At 32.3% G+C, this 21,342-nt stretch overlaps 1 protein-coding gene across 3 annotated transcripts in view; it reads left to right on the top strand.

Annotated features, from left to right (window-relative positions):
- Nucleotides 1–21,342, top strand: part of cpx (synaptic transmission protein complexin) — a 230,472-nt gene that overhangs the window by 78,164 nt on the left and 130,966 nt on the right. For all 3 annotated transcript variants that reach the window (XM_035871671.2, XM_035871688.2, XM_085655387.1), the window contains exon 3: nucleotides 8,240–8,346. In XM_035871671.2, coding sequence (XP_035727564.1) covers nucleotides 8,292–8,346 — 55 coding nt within the window. In that variant the 5' untranslated portion in view covers nucleotides 8,240–8,291. The remainder of the gene's footprint in view (nucleotides 1–8,239; nucleotides 8,347–21,342) is intronic.

The following is a 21,342-nucleotide window of genomic DNA, read 5'->3' on the forward strand; positions in this document are numbered from 1 at the left end:
TATTTTCTTCGCTGAAGGTTAGAAATGTATAAGTTAAGGACTCACTTAGAACAGAAAGTAAACCGACATCTTTTTAGTATTTACCAAAAGATCACTATTATATCGCACCGTTACCGATATCCCATAACTCTTAGAAAATCAGATTACTCATACAGTCACTTAATATTGTTGAAAATATGAATAATTCGAGAGATTTCAAATTTATAAAAATAAAGGAATAAATAAGGAAAGAATAAAAGAAAGAATAGAAATTAATCAGCTCAAATTACGTCTTGTACATTTTCATAATAACTCTAGATGATTATGGCACAAGTATAATTGTTATTTAACCTATTTAAATTACACATAAGTTAATGAGAAAGTAAATAACAATATATTTTTGTGAAATATATACCAAAGAAATTATTTAACACGTAGGAAATAGTTCTCAATGTTATTGTACATTAAAAATATATAAATGAGCCATGTTTTAAAAACGAACTTATTTATAAAACTTGTATTTAACGTAATTGCATACAATTTTTTTTTAATTATGATATTAAAATAAAAACAAATTATTTCGAATTTATCTTTAAGCCGAGAATAAACTGTGAAAATAATTATATTGCAAAAAAGGCTAACTATTTACAGAAATTTTCATAAATAAAATTTTTTGTCATAATTTAAATATATATATATAAATTCTAGGAATAATAAGGTAACGAAATCGCTTGTTCACCGAGAATACATTTTTACGTCATTCGAAATATGATTTTCACTTAAGGCAGAGGAAGCATTCTTGCGGACGAATGGTAGAAAATAAGATGAAGTGCCAAGGATGGAGGAGAAACGGGCATGACGCGTACTTATGCACGCTATCACAGTGCAATCGACATGCCGCAATTGTCCTGGAATTTTTGCTCGTTTGCGTTGAGAGCTTCTTGGATGCTTCGCTGCTTTTGCCGTTACGTTGGTCGTCCTCGCTTTTCTACGAGAATTTTCTTCTTCTGATAGAGACATGGAAAGAGGGCGTAGAGGAGGGCGAAGAAATTCTGTGATATGAGATGAGAAAGATATGAAAGCAGTGGTGGATAACAGGAACCACGTTTACTGAGAGACCAGGACTCTTGAATCGTAAGGACCAAAGGATAGAGAAAAACGAAAAAGAAAATTCGATGAAAAAGTAAATAGTTCGAAAACAATTTGTATATATAAATTTATTTATTTATTTTTACATCAGATATATCGTTGCTCATAATAATTTGATTAATCTATAAATTTATTATGAATTAATAAAGCGATTATAAACGAAGATTGAAAATTGTGGAATGAATTATTTTCTAATAAAAATATTTGATCCTTTCAATGGCTCAGATTAAAAGGGAAAAAGAAAAGATCAAAGAGAGAAGGAAACATGAATTCGAAAATGATTTGCCAATTAAAATTGATTTATTTTTTTTTTTTTTTAATCGATTATATTACTACTTAAAATAATCTGATCACTCTATAAATTTATTATGCATTAATTAATCGATTATGAGAAATATCTGATAAATGGAATGAACTATGTTTTAATGAAAAAAGCTTAAGCTTCGAGCGAGCATTCGATTTTCTGTGATTAAACTTGGAATACTCTATGCATTATAACTGCGATTTAATCTATGGTAAACGGCTAGAAAATTTCAGGACTTAGATCGTGTACTCTACAAACTATCGACGAACTTTAAAGCTTTGGAAGTTTGGCGTTAGCACTTAGAAGACGTCTTTTCACCGCAAAATTTTAAAAAACGGAATTTCTTATTTCTGGAACTTTGCTGTTAGTACGATTAGAAATTTGACAGGAAAGTGAATTTTTTTTTCAGAAGGAGAAAGGAGAAAAAGGGAAAAATAAATTAAATGAAAATGTTGTTTAGAAGTTCGAAGTACTTGTCAAAAATTGAAATCTCGTTCATTTTCCAAGTTCACTGGGAATGTACGTCTGTATGTGTGTGTGTGTGTGTGTGTGTGTGTGTGTGTATGTATGTTTGTGTATATATATATGTATTTATATCTATATCGTATAAAATGAATGAAAATCTAGGATTTTCATTTAGGCCATTTAGGAAGAATAATATTTATTCGAAGAGGGAATAATTAAGTAAGAAAAAGAGGGAGCAAATGGATTCGAAGTTGTAAGATCGAAGAAAAGTTTACGAAGAGTCTGAACGGTGCTGATTGCTGCTACCCTTCTTGAGTTTTGGCTCTACTTAAAATGATCAATGATACTCTTTCTCAATTAATTACGTATTACTTAATAATGTCAAAGAAATTAATCTTTCATCCGACAAAATTAATTTCTTTTGATATTTATTTAAAAAATTTTTCCACGGATATTTCCAATACATACTTTTTTGCAAATTTTACTTCGACTTTCGATAAATTGTTATAGCAAAATATTGGAATAATGAAACGTCTGGTATCTATGGAATCCTTTCAAACGTCGGCAATGATAGTCCAATCAGCTGACCGAAGTCACGTTAGGTATTCATACCTTCCAGAGAAATTCGAATCGCTTCGTGAATAGGAAACGTTTTCGAAAGCTCTTGGATATCCTTCCTTGAATGATCCTTTGAAATTTATCAAATTTTCAAACGATCTAATAGAGGTATAAACGATAAAGAATTTTATAGACAATTTGTTTGTACAGAAGATAACGATGTTTTCAGAAAATCATTTTTATTACAGATTCAATGTTTGGAATATGAAAGTTTCTTGCTATGAAAATATAATATATAGAAATATAATATATATATATATATTTAATATTATTAACGAGATCGAAAATCTTATAAAAACGCATTCTATTTCATACGTGCAAGATTCGAGCACCATTTCTTCTTTCCTTTCATCCTTCCTTCCTTCCTTCCTTCCTTCCTTCCGGCACCGGATGGAAGGGACGGTAAAAGCATTCTTCCAACGTCCGCCATAGTTCTTCACCACACAAATTTCTTCACTCCAGGACAAATTTTTTCACTCCTAATTCCGTATAAACGAATTCCATGAAAATTAATTAAAGAGAGAAAGAATCCATGGATTCTTCACGATTAAGTTCTTTTTTTTTTTTATTCATTCATTAATTCATTCATTTTTATGTGTGTCAATTACAGCAGCTTTTATCATACTATGATTACCATTATAAGAATTAGAAGCTCGTTTATTATATTATTTTTCTTTCAATTGGCAGTATAAGTTTTTTTTTTCTTTTTATATTCTTTCAATATTATTTTCAAAGCTCTTTATATCATACTGTATTATTTTAAATTCTGAAGAATGTAGTCATATAATTACTTTTCTCTTAATCGAATCGAATGGCCGCGAACTTTTAACCTGGTTGCGAATCTATTTCGAAGCTCGTTTTGTTTTCTTAAAGGATCCCAATCATTGCGACGTTTTCGTTTATTTTTGGATACGTCTGATATTTATTTTGAGATATATAAGAAAATGGAGTGAATCATGAGAAAAGGACAAACGGCCTTGATTTTTACTTAAAAATGTTCCTATCTTCTCATAGTATAAATATTTTTTCTGTCGAGTTGAATCGATTCAAGCGATATACGATAAAGATTCGATTGTTTCTATCTCATTTTGTTTATTATGTATTTAACAACTTGACTTAGAAGGTTTTTCAGTGGTTGCAATCGAGTTTTTTTTTAACAAATCAGACAAGAGCTCTTCGACGTTTGTAGGTCATGTTTGAGAACATGTAGAACAACCTAGTTGTTTCCAGAACGAGTGTAAAAGGAAGAAAAGGATAGAAGATAGCTTTGATGATTCCAATCGTAGATACGTATGTAAGTGTGTTTGTGTATATGTGCGTTGAAATTCTTGACTGGAGTTGATACGAGCAAGAAATTTTTGTTTGCGTTAAAAAGAGGAATTCTTTAGCTCGTGAAAAATCTTCCTTCGCGAGTTGCCTCACCCTCTGGCGTCGCGACAATGGCGCCTATCCACACGGCATCCTCTTTTCAACCCTTCGAGCATCCTATTCGTCCCGGAGCGACTCACAGCGTTCTTAATTTCACGAAAAACCACTCTCACCGTCACGTTCGACCTCATTTCACGAAAACGGCCGCGATCACGTACCGGCTGTTTCAAAACGAGGGCCGTTTAAGATTAAACATTGCTAAGAAAGTTGTATAATTTAATTGAACTCTTCGCGTTTAGAAAAAGTATTCTGACACTTGTCGACAATTCATAATATATAAGACTATATTGTTATTTATTGTCCTATAAGGAAAAAAGTAAAAATACATTTCTTCTAAAGGAAAAACATTCTCTTCGTTTCTTATTATCCTTATCCTCATCGTTTGAGTGGAAGAGACGGTACATACACAACGCAGAAAATTTACAGCAATTTGGAGAGCACTTCCGGCATGTTTGCTCGACTCCGAAAGGTTCGACAAGCGGAAACTTCATCTGCTTTTCGTATGGCTGCCTGGCTGACTGACTGTTTGGTTAGCAGCTTGTCCGTTTGAATATCTGGTTAGGAGAAGAGATTCTGTGGGAGATGTGCATGCGTTCACAAGAACGCCCATCAAATTTCTTGCCCTTTAACGGGCATCAGCTAAGGGAAGAAAAGGATAGAAATACGAACGAAAAGAACCCTCTTACCTAACTCTTCGACTTTAGCAATCTTTGATGCTTTTATCGTTTTGGAAGCCACGTCATATTTACTTATTCATCGACGAAAATTTATCTAGCTTGCATTAGACATCGAGATCTTTTTAACAACAGGAATATAGGATTTTATATAAACAGATAATTTATTAATGAAAATAAACATACATAAACTGTTATTTATCATTTTCATCTAATGCTTAGATAATAACCTTTCACAATCTCCATGCCAAAATATGACAATTTGCATTCCATAGTACGCTATGCGAAATTATGTGAGCTATACTTTATTTTGGCATTCCTACATTTCATTCTTTCATGACATATAAATTTATACATATTTATGTAATATACATACCATTACTTATATATATATATATTTTTTTTTTTTACCCATACTTTACTCCTAATTACTTATACACACGTAGAAATACTGTAGGAATAATTTTTTCGACTTATTTATTTCAATTTACCTGGATTTAACGATCGAAAATTCTTGTTCGCAATCGTTAAAAAAACGAATTTGAACATATCCTTGAACACATCCCATGCGTTATTTTGGGAACTATCGAAAATCCTGACCGTGTTTGATGATTATCGAGCCGATCGGCCACGTCGAGAGCGCCCGCCCTCGAAATCTCGCTAAGGGAAATCCTCTTTCGCAAGCGCCGAAACGGTTCGTTAGCCTCGACCGTTTGTTGGTGTTACTTAATCTCGAGCTTACTGAACAAAAACATGAGCACATTAAGCGGCCTGAAGTAGTAGCGAGGGGTGTAGTAATAGCCAAACAAGACTCGTACGGACGACTTGCATCTATGAGGATAAAACAAAAGCTTCGGTTAAGCTCGTCGAGAGGCTTTGTGAACCGATTGAAAAAGCTCCATGGGCAACGCGAAGAGTAGGAAAAGGAGCTTTCATTATTGACAAATATTTCATTTCTCACGTTATTTCTATTATTATTATTATTATTATTATCATTATTATTATTATTATTATTATTATTATTAATATTATTATTATTATTATTATTATTATTATTATTATTATTATTATTATTATTATTATTATTATTATTATTATTATTATTATTATTATTATTATTATTATTATAGGAAATTTATCAATTAACTTTATTGATGATAATAGTACTGTTCGACGGCTAGAAAAACATTCTTGGGTCGGGATGAGCTTGTCTTATTCATGGAGGTTGTCGTGTGTGTTGTAAAATCACGAGAGAGGGAAGTAAGAGAACGAGGGAAAGAGAGGCGCCGAGACGTCTCGACGCCGGTTTGGTCGTCGGTTTATCGGCGTCGTCTTCACAGCCTCTCTTCTCTTTCTCTCTCTCTCTCTCTCTTTCTCTCTCTCTCTCTCTCTCTCTCTCTTTCTCTCTCTCTCTCTTTTCTTCCTTTATATCTGTATACATATACTCGTGTATTCTCTCTTATACACATACGCAGACACGAGCGTCCCGTACCATAGCATTCTCGTGTTTCCCTATCGATCCTTTCGACTCTCTGTCCTTTGCCAAGCCAGCAAAGAGTCATCTCTTTCTATCTCAGGCCGCTGTTTTCCGAGTTTGCACCAAATAGACGTCGTCTCGATTAAGTAGACCGTTTCGAGATTATCACTTGGAAAAACGGGGGTACATAACATTGTCCTCGGTTCGTTTCCGAGCATAGTATATGCAAACTTCTGAATTTTCTTAAAAGATAATTCAAAATTATTGTAGAACTTCTTGTCCAGCAGTTCATTAACTCAGAAGTTATTAAATAAAGATACAATTGAAAAAAAACAACTGTTAGAATTTTCTTAGTAAATATATGGACTTATCGATACATAAGTATTTCAATAAACAGTTTAGGTCACATTGATAAATAAACGGATCATAATAAACATTACTTTATACTTGTAACAAAGAAAAGATCGAAGCTTCATTTCACTTTAAACATTCGTCTTGTTAACATACATACGTAATTTACTTTCTTCAATTATAAAAGATATAAAATTTTTAAATAGATTAGCGCTTTATAAATCTTATCTATGTCAATAATTACTTATATTATATTATATTAAGTATAATTCATACTTAAGAAAAAAAAAATAAATTGATAACTTTAGATATGAAGTAATAATTAAATTTAGTAATAATTAAAAAAAATATATATAAATGTGTAACTTCAAAGTTACATGACGGTAAATATAAATTATTTTGAATCAAGCGGAAAGTTTGAAATTCATCATAATGACTCTTCTATCAGGAAACAAAATAGAGAAATTTAGAATGGCGGATGAACGTGGTAGTACATTTTCATATTTCAGTTAACATTTCGATGTTATGGTGCAACAGTCAACATTCTCATTCGTCATAAACGCTTTCGCGGAATGTGACGATAGAGCGAATATAAAGCAGATAGCGAAGAGGGGTGGAGCGGGAGAAATGAAATTCCTACGGGAAAGTGATATTGTGTATATTATATGGTATATTGCCGTTTCTCATGTGACTCGTTCACTTGACCGAATAACCACTACCTTCATCCGTAGATAACTTTTGTATAAGCTAGTTTCTAATATTTCAATATACCGATTGCAATTTATTTCCTTTTATATGTACACATCCGAGTGTAGAATTTATCAAAAAACAAAAAAAGAAATAAAAAGCCAAGAATAGGTCTAAATAAATTTAAAAGAATGCTTTTTCAATCATACCTGACTTGTGTGATTTTCTTATTATTTTTTCTTTTACTTCTCTATTTTTCTTATTTTCTTTTCGAAATATTCTCAGAATCATAAGGGATGCGTTCACGAGATTAAAATGCTTTTCTTCGCTCCGTATTCCCAAGAGAGACGTATTTCATTTTCATTTTGAAGAAGAGCGAAGGCGCTACAACGTACGTGCGTGTACGAAGTACAACGTTAAAGTAAGTAAAAGAAGGGAAAAGAGAAGGATGGAAAAAAATGAAAGTTTTCCCATCGTTCGTCCTTTCGTCCTACCACGTTTATTCCCACTGCGATCGTTTGACGTTCGACCGAAAGGAAAGAAAATTATGCTTTCTTTATAAATCTTTTTGTCTCTTATAACTTGAAAACACAAACAATACAACAATCCTTCTCTTCCTTTCTTGTCCTTCGTCCTTGCTGATAAAAATCATGAAACAAATGAATATCTTTAAGTATTATATACTCGAAAGTTTCTTTCGAAAAATCAAAAACAAGATATTTGAGCGATCCCTGTGAATTCATTTTGATATTTATAAAAAAAAAAGTTCGTTTCTTTCTTTTTATATTCTGAATTTTTAATATTAATATATAATGAAATAATTGAACGTTATTTATGACATAGGATATTTGTCAAAGTGAAATATTTTTATATAAAATAGATTATTAATTTGTTATTATATAAGTGTATATTTTATTTATTGAAATATCATTATTTTATTAATTATTTATATAAGAAATTATTTCATGTTCGATATTTATATCCTGTGCCATAAATTATAACACATTATATCGTATAATGGAAAATAAGAAAGAAACTGAAATATAAAGAATAGATTGTATTTAATTTTTCTTATTTTATATCTAATTCATTCTTCTTTATTTCTAGATTATAGAAGAATTGTTTTGATCGCTGATCGTTGATCACCGAGCAGCAAAAAATGGCGGCTTTTGTGGCAAAGCAGATGGTCGGCAACAAGCTGAATGCTGTTAAAGGTAAATGATTTTACATTTAATATATATTTATATATATATATATATACATATATATACATATACACATATATATATATATTATATATAAAGAATAAAAAATTGAATTTTTGTCTAAAAAAAAAATATATACTATTCCAATTTTTTGATAGAACTTCGTTATAGAGAAAAATATCATCGTCTATGTAAATAACCGAACGAAAAATATTTTCTTCGTTAAAAATTCGAAAGGGAATTCGGCCAGAGATAATAGGCATGAAGTTGACCGAGAAAGGCAAACGAAATGGTTCCATTTCCGAGGTACGTGATTCATCGAGCGAACTCGTTCGATCGTGGTGAAGCGTGGAACGTTTTCCAGAATGCGTTGTGCGGATAAAACGCTGGCGTAGAGCTCTCACGAAACGACGATTCGTAGGATGCTTCACGAAAATTCTTTGGTAAAACCACTTTCGAAAATTTTGTTTGCTTTACGAGACATATATATTTTCTTCTTTTCGAATAATCGAACAATCGATCAAACTTTATTTCATTAAGGAAATGGCCTAAATAATGTATGATAACGTTTCTTAATGGATCGCGTTAAATTTTTAATGTGTCATTGTTGAAATGATAACCGTTATCTTACACATAAGCTCAAAAAGTGAATAATTTATAAGAGTTTTTCAGAAAGTTTTCATAAAATATTCTTGCAAGTTCGTGGAAAACTGCAATAACAGTCGTTATCTTTAATATAATATAAAATGATATTAGTATAGCGGGTACTTAAAAATTGTATTTATATTATAAACATTTAAACTGTGATATCATTACAAATATATTGATTTGTACGACAAAAAGGTTGAAAAATATTGACATATAAATATTTTATTCTTGTGTAAATTTATTTCGTACGTAATATTTCATATATCAACATATATATATATATATATATATATATATATATATATATATATATAAAGGTTTTATTAACAAAAAAATATGAAAAGATAGTGACGAATAAATATCTATAGCTTCAGTTAACGCAAAAAAAGCGCGTTATATTCTTTTGGGTTCCTAATTGTGAATAACTGCAATTGCTCTCACGTTCTTGCTCTTTTTTTATTTATTTTTTTTTCTTTCTTTCCTCGCGTTCTATCGATTTTTACATATATGCACTTATATATGTTAAAAATCAAATATATCTATATAATAAAAAAAAAATATATATATATATATCATTAAATAAAAAATAATATACATTTCTTTTATTTTTCAATGCAAATATATATATATATATATATATATATATATATATATATATAATCAATGACTTCAACTTTGACAGATTTTGTACTTAGTTCACTTGTATTAATAAAAATACAATAATTAAAAATACAAAATACAATTATCGGCATAAATAAGTAGGAAAATTGCTTTTTCTTTTCTTTACATTCATTTATTCTCTTCTCAAACAATACGTTATCGATACGTCGTTAAAACCCAAACTACCGAGAATATTGCGAATTGCAAAAAGGAATCGATAGAAAGAGGAGAAAAAACTCACTGCGGAATTTCTTCTTCCCGCTGCCGGATGTCCGCTGAACATAGGTTGAACCTTTTTTCGAGGAAACGTGACTTCCGGCAAATTTGTTTCGTGTTCGTTCCGTCGGATCGAAAACCGTTACCGTTTGATGGGATGGAATAAAACGTGTTTCATTAATTCCTTGAAAATATAAGTTCGAGTTTTATGTATTAGATTATTAATATATATTTTACGTATTTTACGTACGACTATTTACATATTAGATTATATGAAATTTGTTAAGTTTAATTATTTCATCGAATTAATTAATTACACTTTAATTACGATCGGACAAAATATAATTATAGGAAAAAATTTTCCTATACTTTCAATAACTATTAATGAATATTATCGTTTACAAAAATAAAGGAAAAGAAACGTATTGTTATTGAATATTAAAATAACGAAGAATTCTCTAAAGCGATTTAGCCGAATATACGATAATTGTGTCTCGAAATCAATAGCGCATGAAATACGTGGGCGGTCGTGGTTTAAGCGGGATACCCTTCTTGTTTCGCCTAACTTTGACGTGTATGCGAATTACCAACGAATATTCATCGACATTCTATAAGCGTTTAATATGAACAAGAGGCAATTTGATGCGCTTACGCGAATACAAGAGGAAGAAAGTAGTCTAGGGAGATTACGAAAGTCGAAGAAGGATAGTTATTTGCTTAAGCAAGTTTACTCGACCAGAAAAGCGATAATCGTGGATAATCGGTTTCAATGTAGCCACACACGTGTGTACTCTTCGAAATAGGACGTCTCGAAAATTGAAAAGTCGATAATTGATACGACAGTAATAATCTGCTCAATATGACCAGTAGTAGGATCAATGTATAATCGGACACAAAGATTATCTTCATAATAATCGGATTTTGATAAGAAAAAAGAAAGCCATTATTATGGAATCATTTTCTCTGAATCAGCAAGCATGTAAATAACTATTTATCAATTTCAAATAACATTGTAAAATTAACGACACGACATACAATACGTACATTTTAATTTATTTAAAATTTTAAATTAAATATCTTCTGCTATACTATGAAAATTCAAAACAAATAAAAAATTATTTCACTCGGCGATTGTTATTGATTCAATCTGTAGATAACGTCAAAGGGAAGGCGAATATTGCGATCCATTCGACGAGAGAATATTTTCCAGTATATGCATACCTCTACGTACATAGATCTCAACTCCATTTTCGAAACGAACTCCGAAAATTCCGTTGGTAACTATCGATATGTATTCCGTGTCCAAATGCGAGAGAAAGAGAGAAAGAGAGAGAGAGAGAGAGAGAGAGAGGTCACCGGCAATAAAACTTGCGTCATTAAGGAAAAGTTTTAGCTTCTGCGAGCGTCGAAGCGAGAAAAGCGTATCGCAGGGAATCGGTAATGGGAAAGGACGAGTAAATGGGGACCTTCGTCAAACTGAGAAGCCGATTTTTGCCTGAAATCTTTCCACGGCTTGCTCAGAGATCTTAACTCTCTTGAACACGATCGATCCGTTCCTGTCTACTCACTCTCTCATACCTCCCCTTTTTCCCTACCCTTTTCTTCCCCTCTCCTCTCCTCCTTTTTCCTCATTCCTTTCTTTTTCTACGAGCCCTTATCTAACTCGTCCCTACTTTCGATTTCGTGTCCCTTGACCATACGAGTCCTCCCTTCATTTTTTTTCTTTTTTTTTTTTCTTTTTCATTTCTCGATCTACATAAGACATTCCATCACTTACCAGGATGATATTTCAATGTCCACTTACATACAATGAATGCAACAATACCTGTCGATTCTTCTTTTCCCTTGTTATCGAATAAGAATTTTATCGATTTCGTTAAATATATAAAACATTTCGAATGAAACAGTATCGATATTCGATTGTTTTAAATAATTCAATCCGGTGGAAACTGAATGGAACTATTGTATTAAATAAAATAGATATTTTTAATTGATATTGTGAACAATTCATTTACGTTCATATAAAAAAGGAGATCTCGACTTTGAATGGGATTCATATAAATGAAATTCACAATTCCTCGTATTTTGAAAATAATGGATTGTCACGATATTATTTCGATTGTCAGCTTCAATATTTTTTGTTTCGTTAACAAGATAAGACTCGGTTTCTCTTCACAAAACAAAACGGATATAGATCACTTTTGCCGTGAAGACGTCGGCTTACCGCAAACCGTCAGTGTAGAAAGTGCTTTATAAACAAGACATATAGTTTCTCCTTTTGTTTTATTTATCTTAGAATTAATGGTTAATTTTGAATATCACCGAATAAACAATTATTTTGAATAATGCAAATAACTAGGTAACAATTAAAAATAAAAAATGCATTAAAATGTAATCAATAATTTTTATTAATAATTTTTTCTTCTGCTGGAAAATAGAATAATGAAACTCTAAATAAAGAAAATTTATATTCATGTATTTATAATGCATATACATACATTATTATTTCGAATAATAGATGACCAGTTCGCTCGTCTTCACTAGTTTAAAAGTTAATGAACATAATATTATATAAAAATTAAATCGATGCGATGAAGAATATAAACAAATGTGGGACTGATTACTGCAATATTTAAAATATATAATTGTTTTTATTCGTACAATGTTTTGCTGTTTTTGCAACAGAAAATTAAAAATTTTTAGCCGACTGACGATCTGTCAAGAGCAGCTAAATGTATTGTCGAGTCACTGGTGGCCAAAGATAATTACTAATAAAATAAATAAATACACTAATAAAAGAATAGTGTTATTTAACCGTAAAATGCAATTATGTTTCATTATAAGTTGTTATCAAATTAAAATTTTATTGTGGTTCCTAGAACGAGACATAAGTATAACACTCGGATAGCAATCAACATATTAAAATGAACTTTTAACAAGTTTGGACTTTATCAGCTAACTCTAAACGAATTTAGTCAATTTTACCTCTAACGAATTTTTTCAATTTCATCAATTTTAACACATATTACATCATCAATTTTAAAACATCTATATATAATTATAAAGACGTTTATATAATTTTTGTAAAATAATAGTTTTGTAATAAAACTGTTTACACGTAGCGTAAACACTAATATAGATAAATGTAATCTTTAACTTATTCTTGATTAGTAGCTTACCATTGATTTAAGTAATAAAAATTAATAAAACCAATAGTTATATATTCTTTTTCATATTATGTAGTTAGCATACAATTATCATTATACACACACACACACACACGTACATATATATAAATACACTTTAATTAATAATAATTATTTAAATGTAGAAAATCGTTCACTCCGTACGTTTCACTCGTTCCAGAAAATGTACGTATATATGTGCACAGACAAATACCTAGAAAACAATGGGATAAACTTACCACAACGTTCCGAATGCAGAGAAGTTTGAAAGTTACGCGGCATAATGAATAGGAATAGTCGATCTGCGGCTGAACCACGCGATTCATCAAAGTTCGACGAGTGCGATAGATAGATAGATAGATAGATAGATAGATAGATAGGTAGATAGGATAGATAGACAAGAGTAGATGGTATATATATCGAGGTATAAAGGAGGCCAGGAGGATGGTACTCCGCACGAACGGAAATCGGTGGTCGGCATCCTCAATGCGCGCGACGGCTTTCGCGGGAAATGCGGTGGGTAACTTTTGCAATGAGAAGAGGGCGCCCATGAGAGAGAGAGAGGGAGAGAGAGAGAGAGAGATAGATAAATAGATAGATAGAGAGAGAGAAGGGAGAGAGAAGGAAGGCGGTTAGGGTGGGGGGATAGATGGAATCGGATAGCAATTAGTCGATGACCCCGATGTGTGCGCAGTCGCGCGCGCGCGCGCCTGCTAGATGGAGGTTGGTGTAAACAAAAGCTTTGAATAAATGTATAAGTGTATGTGTGAGTATGGGTTCGCTGTATCGCGAGGAAAATGGCGAGTTCGATGTTGCAAAAATTGAAGAAAAAGAGGGAGAGAGAGAGCGAGAGAGAGAGAGAGAGAGAGAGAGAGAGAGAGAGAAAGAAGTTGGCGAGGAAAAGAGAATCCGTAGTTCGATTGAAACACCAGCGGTCGTTCAATGAAAGCTCAACGTAGGTTTTGTAAACCCAGTTGCATTTAGAAGTTCGACCTGCACCACGCCCTATTTTCGCCCTTTCTCTTTTTCTCGCATTTGCAACTCTTCCTTTGCGGCGGCGCACGTTTTTCCCGGAGTGAGGCACGCCTCTCTTCCCTTTCTCTCTCTCTCTCTCTCTCTCTCTCTCTCTCTCTCTCTTTCTCTTTATCTCTTTTTTTCTCTTTTCTCGTTCCCTTTTTTCCACTTAATTGAAATCCTCGGAAGGCGATCGAGCGGAATCATACAGGGCACCACGTTAGCCTTCTGGAGTACCTCAAAAATCGATCGTTTGAAAAAATTCTCTCTTCAATTTTTCTTCACTATCTCTAGTTCCATTTTTATTATTTCTATTTTGTGTGGAAGAAATTTTTTTGTTTTCTTCTTTAGTTCGTGCTATCACGGTTTTTCTTTCACACAAATGTATTCTATTTCCTCTCTCTCTCTCTCTCTCTCTCTCTCTTTCTCTCTCTTTTTTCTTTTATATTTTATACATTTTTATTTTCGAAATTGGACGTTTTAGAACACTTAGAACGATAGAAGGTGATCGGCCGAAAGCGGCAACGCTCTTTGACATCATCGAATGGAGCGAAACCGCGGCGCATCGATGGCAAAAGCATTCCGTTAGTGTGCGTGATATTTCAGAGCATATCAAGTTATCTACGTTCTCTCGTTCCTTCTCGCGAAAAGCGCGATGTAATCAGGCCGATCGATGAAATAATTTATGACGAAATGGCGCATAGCCGCAAAACCGATGAGCAGACCATTTTCTAAAATTTCCTAGTCTCTCTGTCGATCATTCTCCTGTTACCATCACCTACATCCCCAGCTCGCTCGTTCGCTTCACTTTTGGTACTCGTTAAAGCCGTTTAGCTTCACTCTACCCAGACGTAACCATATCGTGAATCCGTCCATTTATTTCATATTTAACCGCTAATGTACCGTCGCGACCACCGTAGCCATTTAATTATTTCCGCATTTACTCCACGTACAGACTTCGACAGACTCCGCATTTGCTCGTTCAATAACCACACGTATGTATGTATGTAAATCAATCTGATTCTTGTGGTACGTTGATCGTTAAGAAATCAATGGTTATTTAATAATAATTGAACATTCGTACGACCTACTTTAATGAAAGATGAGATGTATGTATGTTTCGACATCGTTAAATCTAACGTTTGTTTATAATAGCCACGTATAAACATTTGTATTTATTTACGTTCGATTGAGAACATAGCAATGTATATATTAATAATAAAAGAACGCTTCAGGGATTTACGAGAGCTAGTTTACTTTTAAAAGTCGAAGAAAAAGGACTTCTTGTGGATTGTGAAATGTTTATAAAAGTATACTCTCGGTAGTTCTATATTTTATACGCTATTTATTTTGTATCGCAAACATTAAGATTTTTAACAATGTTTATTACATTCTACATTTGTCTGTTTTATATATATATATATATATATATATATATATATATATATATATATACTTTATGGAGTCATTGGTATTTACAAAATGTCCTAAGTGATTTTATTATGTATATTTTTCTTTTAAAAGAGCGAAGTGATAATTTGAATCCATTATTTGTTAAAGCAATCATTGTCTGATAAAACAATATATTTATCTAATACTTTCTATAAGTTTTGATAGATAAAAGAATTTATTGTCGTATTTTTTACATTAAATATTTATCTTAATAGGAAATATGAAGATAAATATTTAATAACTTTTAGAAATATATTAAAAACATTTTAAATAAATACATTATGCGTATTAAATTCGAACATTTGTAAAATTCTACATGCCGTACTCACGATATATATTATTACAAAATCATCAATATTCAAAAAACGTTAACAGTACGATTTTACTATCGCATATTTGTATATTCTCCTCTTTATTATAGGGTAAAATGATACTTTTAAATTCGAACATTCGTAAGATCTGGAAACATCAGGTGCCGTAGATTAGCATGCGAGCGAGAAACTGAATTGTTCATCGATATTCCCACACAACAAACAATCGTTCCAATTAATTATGCACCTCGTGATTTATTCGAGAGACAAACAAACGAGGCATCCGGACAAGAGCAACGCAGCTGTTTCTCTTCTCTTGTCGCGAACAGAGTTTCGTTTCTGGAACCAATTACAAATTACTTTTCGGTGGTTGCTTTCAAGCTCTCTCTTTTGGAAAGAAAATATTCGTTATATTAACCGAACCAATATGAGTTGATTAATCGATACATTTATTCGTTGTATCAAGTATATTTATATTATCGCCAATATAGACCAACCACTGAGTTATGTCGACTGCAAAGTATATTAATATACTTTATCAGTATTAGGATGAAATGAGAGAAACATTTGATTAATCAATGTTATTAAACGATGATATAACGTGAAATCTGTAAATATTAACAATCAATAATTATTTCGTTTTTTGTTTTTCTTTTTTATCTTTTAATTTTCGTAGAAAATTTAATCATTCCCATTCGTTAAGATTTACGATACACGTATATTGGTTATCAATCTTCCGATTCGGAACTTATTTTTATTATTTCTTCGAATTAATATAGATTGTCGAAGAAAGATATATGGTTCGAAATCGTAGTTTATACTATAACGTTGAATCGAATTACGCGACCAGCCGCTCTCTTTTCGGTTGGCCACGAAGCACGTGAGCACGAGTGTCGGTCAGCCAGTATTGCGGTACAGCACGAACTACGTATTCGACTAATTCCGACCGCACAGTGAACACGCACTAGGCCAGACTTTCGTTTGGCAAGTTCCCTCAGCCACGTAGAGCTTCATTAAACCCTCATCGCGTAAAGTGATTATGAATATACAACTTTTAATACCTTTTACATCTGCCGATCTAATAACCGATCGTTCTCATTTTACGCATAATTCAGAAATATTTATTTATTGGACTGAAAACCTGATGTATAAAAAATACGAAAAAAAAAGTATTCCGACAATTTTACTGGTTGACCGAGTTTCATGAAACTTTCAAGCTCTGTTATAAATATTTCTTCGTTCTCTTTACGTAAAATGATTCGAATATTGTTCTCTCTCTCTCTCTCTCTCTCTCTTCTTCTTCTTCTTCTTCTTCTCTTTTTTCCCCACAGGAATTGTTTTTAGATTTGAAAGAAATTTTTCAGATCAGCTTAAAGCTTCACGGCTCTTTAACGTTAGAGTAGATCCTTTAAGCTCCATTAGCGACTTTGTGGCTGAACCCTCATAACCTATATGCACATGAAAATACATGGTATACATATAGATACAAATACATACTCATACACATGACCCATACTTGACAACCGAGTAAACCGGGTATACGCTTCACGTTCAGCCACGCACGCGTGCGTGTTCGTAGATGCGGGTAAACCGGAAGCTGGATTGGAATCATCCGTCTAAACTACGATAGCCATATGACGGGGACATCCGCCATGCATGCTGATGTCTCTACAGCCTGTGGGCGTATTCTGTAGTTCGAGGACAACCTAAACGCGTATTGACACTCCTTTATCGAGTTAGTTGCAATTTTATTCAGCATCCTTACCAGCAGTGAGTGATCTGTAATTATCCCCTTCGACATCGATAAATCTTTCTGCGATCTTTCATTATTCAAGTTTCCTTCAAAGTTTTATCAATTTGTTAAAATAATTCGTCAGCATTCTATATCTTGATCATTGATTATTTTTTCAATCACATCGCGAAAATATCTTTTATAATTGTATTTAATTGTTTAAGTATTTTAAATCTTAAATGCATATGCTTGTAAAATTGTAACATATTAAGTTTTAACAATATCAAAGGTATTTTTGAAATGATTGAAATGTTTGAAATGATTTCATCGTATCGTGTTATATTTTTTATCCAACATTGCATTGTTATTTAATCTCGTAATCTTGTATTTTAATCTCGTTCATAGTTCTATGAATCTAAATTGCTAATATAGTAATTTTATTTAAGATAAATCATGTATTAAGAAGTTAATCTGTTATTTATTATAATCGATTTATCTCGAGTGAAAGTGATCACAGTCATGGTACAATATTCAACTCAAATATCTTAAGTTGTTAACGATCTCACCATAAATCGTTAGCCCATTTGATTATCCCCTTGTCGAGTTTCGATGTAAATCAACAACAACAACAAACTACGATGTGTTTGTTCTAGTCTCTCATTCACTCCCCTACTCGCTCTCCATTCCGTCTGCGTCCACTGTTGCCACAGGGCATAGTATATAACTCATCGCTTTTAGGCTCCATAATCCTTTCCAAGTTTCTCTGAAAACAGGACGTTATAGAAATACGATGCAATTACTCGCCAGAACGAATCCCGATTTGGTACTCCTGCCACGGTGCGACGTTCGTGATTTACACCGTGTAATTTCGTTTCGAAACGATAACGCAAAGTCTCTCGTTCTCTCTCTCTCTCTCTCTCTCTCTTTTTCTCTCTCTCTATCTATCTATCTACCTATCTATCTATCTATCTATCTCTTTCTCTTTATTCTGTAGTTGCTTTTATTTTTATTAGAAGATTAATGTGTTTTACGTAAATCGTACAGTTTTATTACATTTATTTTTTTCTTTTTTCATATTAAAGTTATTTCGAATGTTCTATCTCTTTTACTTTTTAAATTTCCTTCAAAACCATTTCTTTTTCCTCCATTCTTTCATATTTGAATATTTTTAGAAGATCGTTCCAACATTATCGAACATTCTTATGATCAAACGATCGTCGAAAGGAGTAAAGTAAAGAGAGAGAGAGAGAGAGAGAGTTAAGTATCACTTTGAGAGATCGTATTTTAAAATTACAATTATATGCATTGGTTCGAAAATTTATCGTCTTGCTTGCGAAAAATAGTTTTCTTAATTTTTCGAATGGCCAAATTTTAAGTTATGCATTAAGATTTTTTACGATCTTTTCTTATTGTTTACGAGCACAAGCGAAAGATGATATTATTGCTTTTTTAAAATTACTCAGAATCGTTTTTAAAGATCTTATCGTTCAGTTGACCGACATATTGTATGTTAATGTGTTTTACTGACAAACATTATAATCGTATAACGTGTTTCTTATACTGACAATAATTCACCTTGTCATTTTTTTCACTTATATATGTCGTAAGTAACGATAGCATCGTTTCTTTAAAGTGCTGACATTGCATTATCGATCGTTCTCCTGTTTGGCCAAGTGGTATAAAAACATAACTTTGATTTTAATTTCGAACAAACGTAGCACAATTCATCGTTGGATAAGCAACTGACGTAAATTAATTTTCGAAACTTCTCATAAGTTCGTTATAAAAAAGATCGTATCTAACGAGAATTAAAGATCGCTAGAGTCCAATAACTTTTTTTAGTCCAATTTTTAGTCCAATAACTTTAATTAACAGTAGTTTTCTTTCTTTTCGAGATTCAGTAAGCTTTTTTAATTAATAATCGTAAAAAGTAAATCGTGATACTAACGTAGATTCAATATCCATTATAGTGAATAAAATTTGCGATTATTATCAATGAAGGATTCCGATAAAAATCGACAATTCTCTTTTTATCTTTTTCTTTTTTTTTCTGTAAAATTCTCGGACACGCGATGTATCAAATCGAACGAAGTTTATTTGCTCGTGCGACTCACGTTTCACGTTTGTCAAATTTTCGGAGAAAGATATATTCTCCTAGATGGTTTTTCATTTTTTCTTCTTTTTTTTTTTTTTTTTTTTTGATAAGAATAAAAAAGAAAAAAATACACGACAAATATGAAACATTCTGCATCGTTGAAATTATTTTGCAATAAGAATCGACCCGCAACAAGAGATCTCGATTGCATAAAGCGCACTGCTGTGGTTAAAGTTTTGGTACACAGTATTTAAAATATGTTGAAGTTTCGTGAGGATATCGAAAATTAGACGTTGCAGGTGTATACAACTCTTGAACATCTGTCGAGGGAAGTATGCAAGCGATGTTAGAATGTTCTCTGCTATTTTGTTATCGCATTTCCCGATGAAAATTAATTAAAAAATTAATTAAAAAATTTTACGACTTTATTCCTACCTCATTTGATTTCAGATATACAGTATTGTTATAATCTCTCCTTTTTTCTTTCACATTTTTTTCTTTGTTTTATTGTTACGATCAAATTGTTGAGAAAGCATACTTTTCTTTTTCTCTTTTTTTCCTTTTCTTTCTTTCTGTAGCATTTGACGTTTTTCCAATCCACATATTGGCGGAAAGAAAGTTCCATGCCACGGCGACGACAAAGAACGGGAAACGTATGGGTACGCGATCAATCGATGAAACGGTTGCGAAGAGAGAGAAAGAGAAAGAGAGAAAGAGAGAGAGAGAGAGAGAGAGGGAGAGGCAGAGAGAGAAAAAGAGAGAGAGAATAAGGGATTGGAGAGAGTGTGTGTGGCCTAAAAAACTGCCCCGATATTTCGAGGCCGCGTTTTTGCGGTCCGACGCGCGCACTGAGAATATCGATTGACATGCTAGTGTTCGTTGGATAGGCGTGAGAGAAATGCAGCATCCGTCGATAGACCAAAATTTCTACCAGATTTTTGAGAGAAAAATAAAAAAACGAAAAAGAGAGAGAAAGAGTTAGAGAGAGAGAGAGAGAGAGAGAGAGAGAGAAAAGAAAGAATCTTTCATTTATCTTGAAGCAGACGAATTTAATTTAATAGAAAAATAATAATAAATGGATTGTAAATTAAGAAGAACAAATTTATTGTTTGTTATTTTATAGTATATAAATTAATTCTTTTTGATACTTTGTATTTCGTATTTTATTTTAAAAGAAAAAAGAACATTAGAACTTCGACAGTATTTCTCTCTCTCTCTCTGTCTCTCTTTTCTCTCTCTCTCCCCCTCTTTCACTTGAATTTTCTTGTTTCTTCAAGCGCACCATGTCAACGTCCTTCCATGCACTGCCCGAGCTCTACGATTTATCGGATTTTTGAAGGTCACCAGGCGGGATCACTCTGATGGTCACGAAGCGAAATCGTTTTAGCTTACTAAAATCCATGGAAGTTTGAACGTAAAGCCATAAAATGCTTTACTGTATTAGAATATTTCGTCGGCATGATTTTTGTAAAAACGATTAATTTTATTTTTTTTTCCTAATATTTCTTTCTATTTTCTCATTTTTCTCTTTTTTACAGAAATTTCATTATCGATTATTATCAATATCACGATCCAGTGAAATCCCTTTTTTTTATTTTTCGTCTCTCTCTCTCTCTCTCTCTCTCTCTCTCTCTCTCTCTCTCTCTCTCTCTCTCTCTCTTTCTGTCAGTCGATAATTTTTGTATAATTTTT

This window comes from Vespa mandarinia, chromosome 2 (assembly GCF_050613455.1).
Source record: "Vespa mandarinia isolate Hongniang chromosome 2, ASM5061345v1, whole genome shotgun sequence".
Lineage (NCBI taxonomy): Eukaryota > Metazoa > Arthropoda > Insecta > Hymenoptera > Vespidae > Vespa > Vespa mandarinia.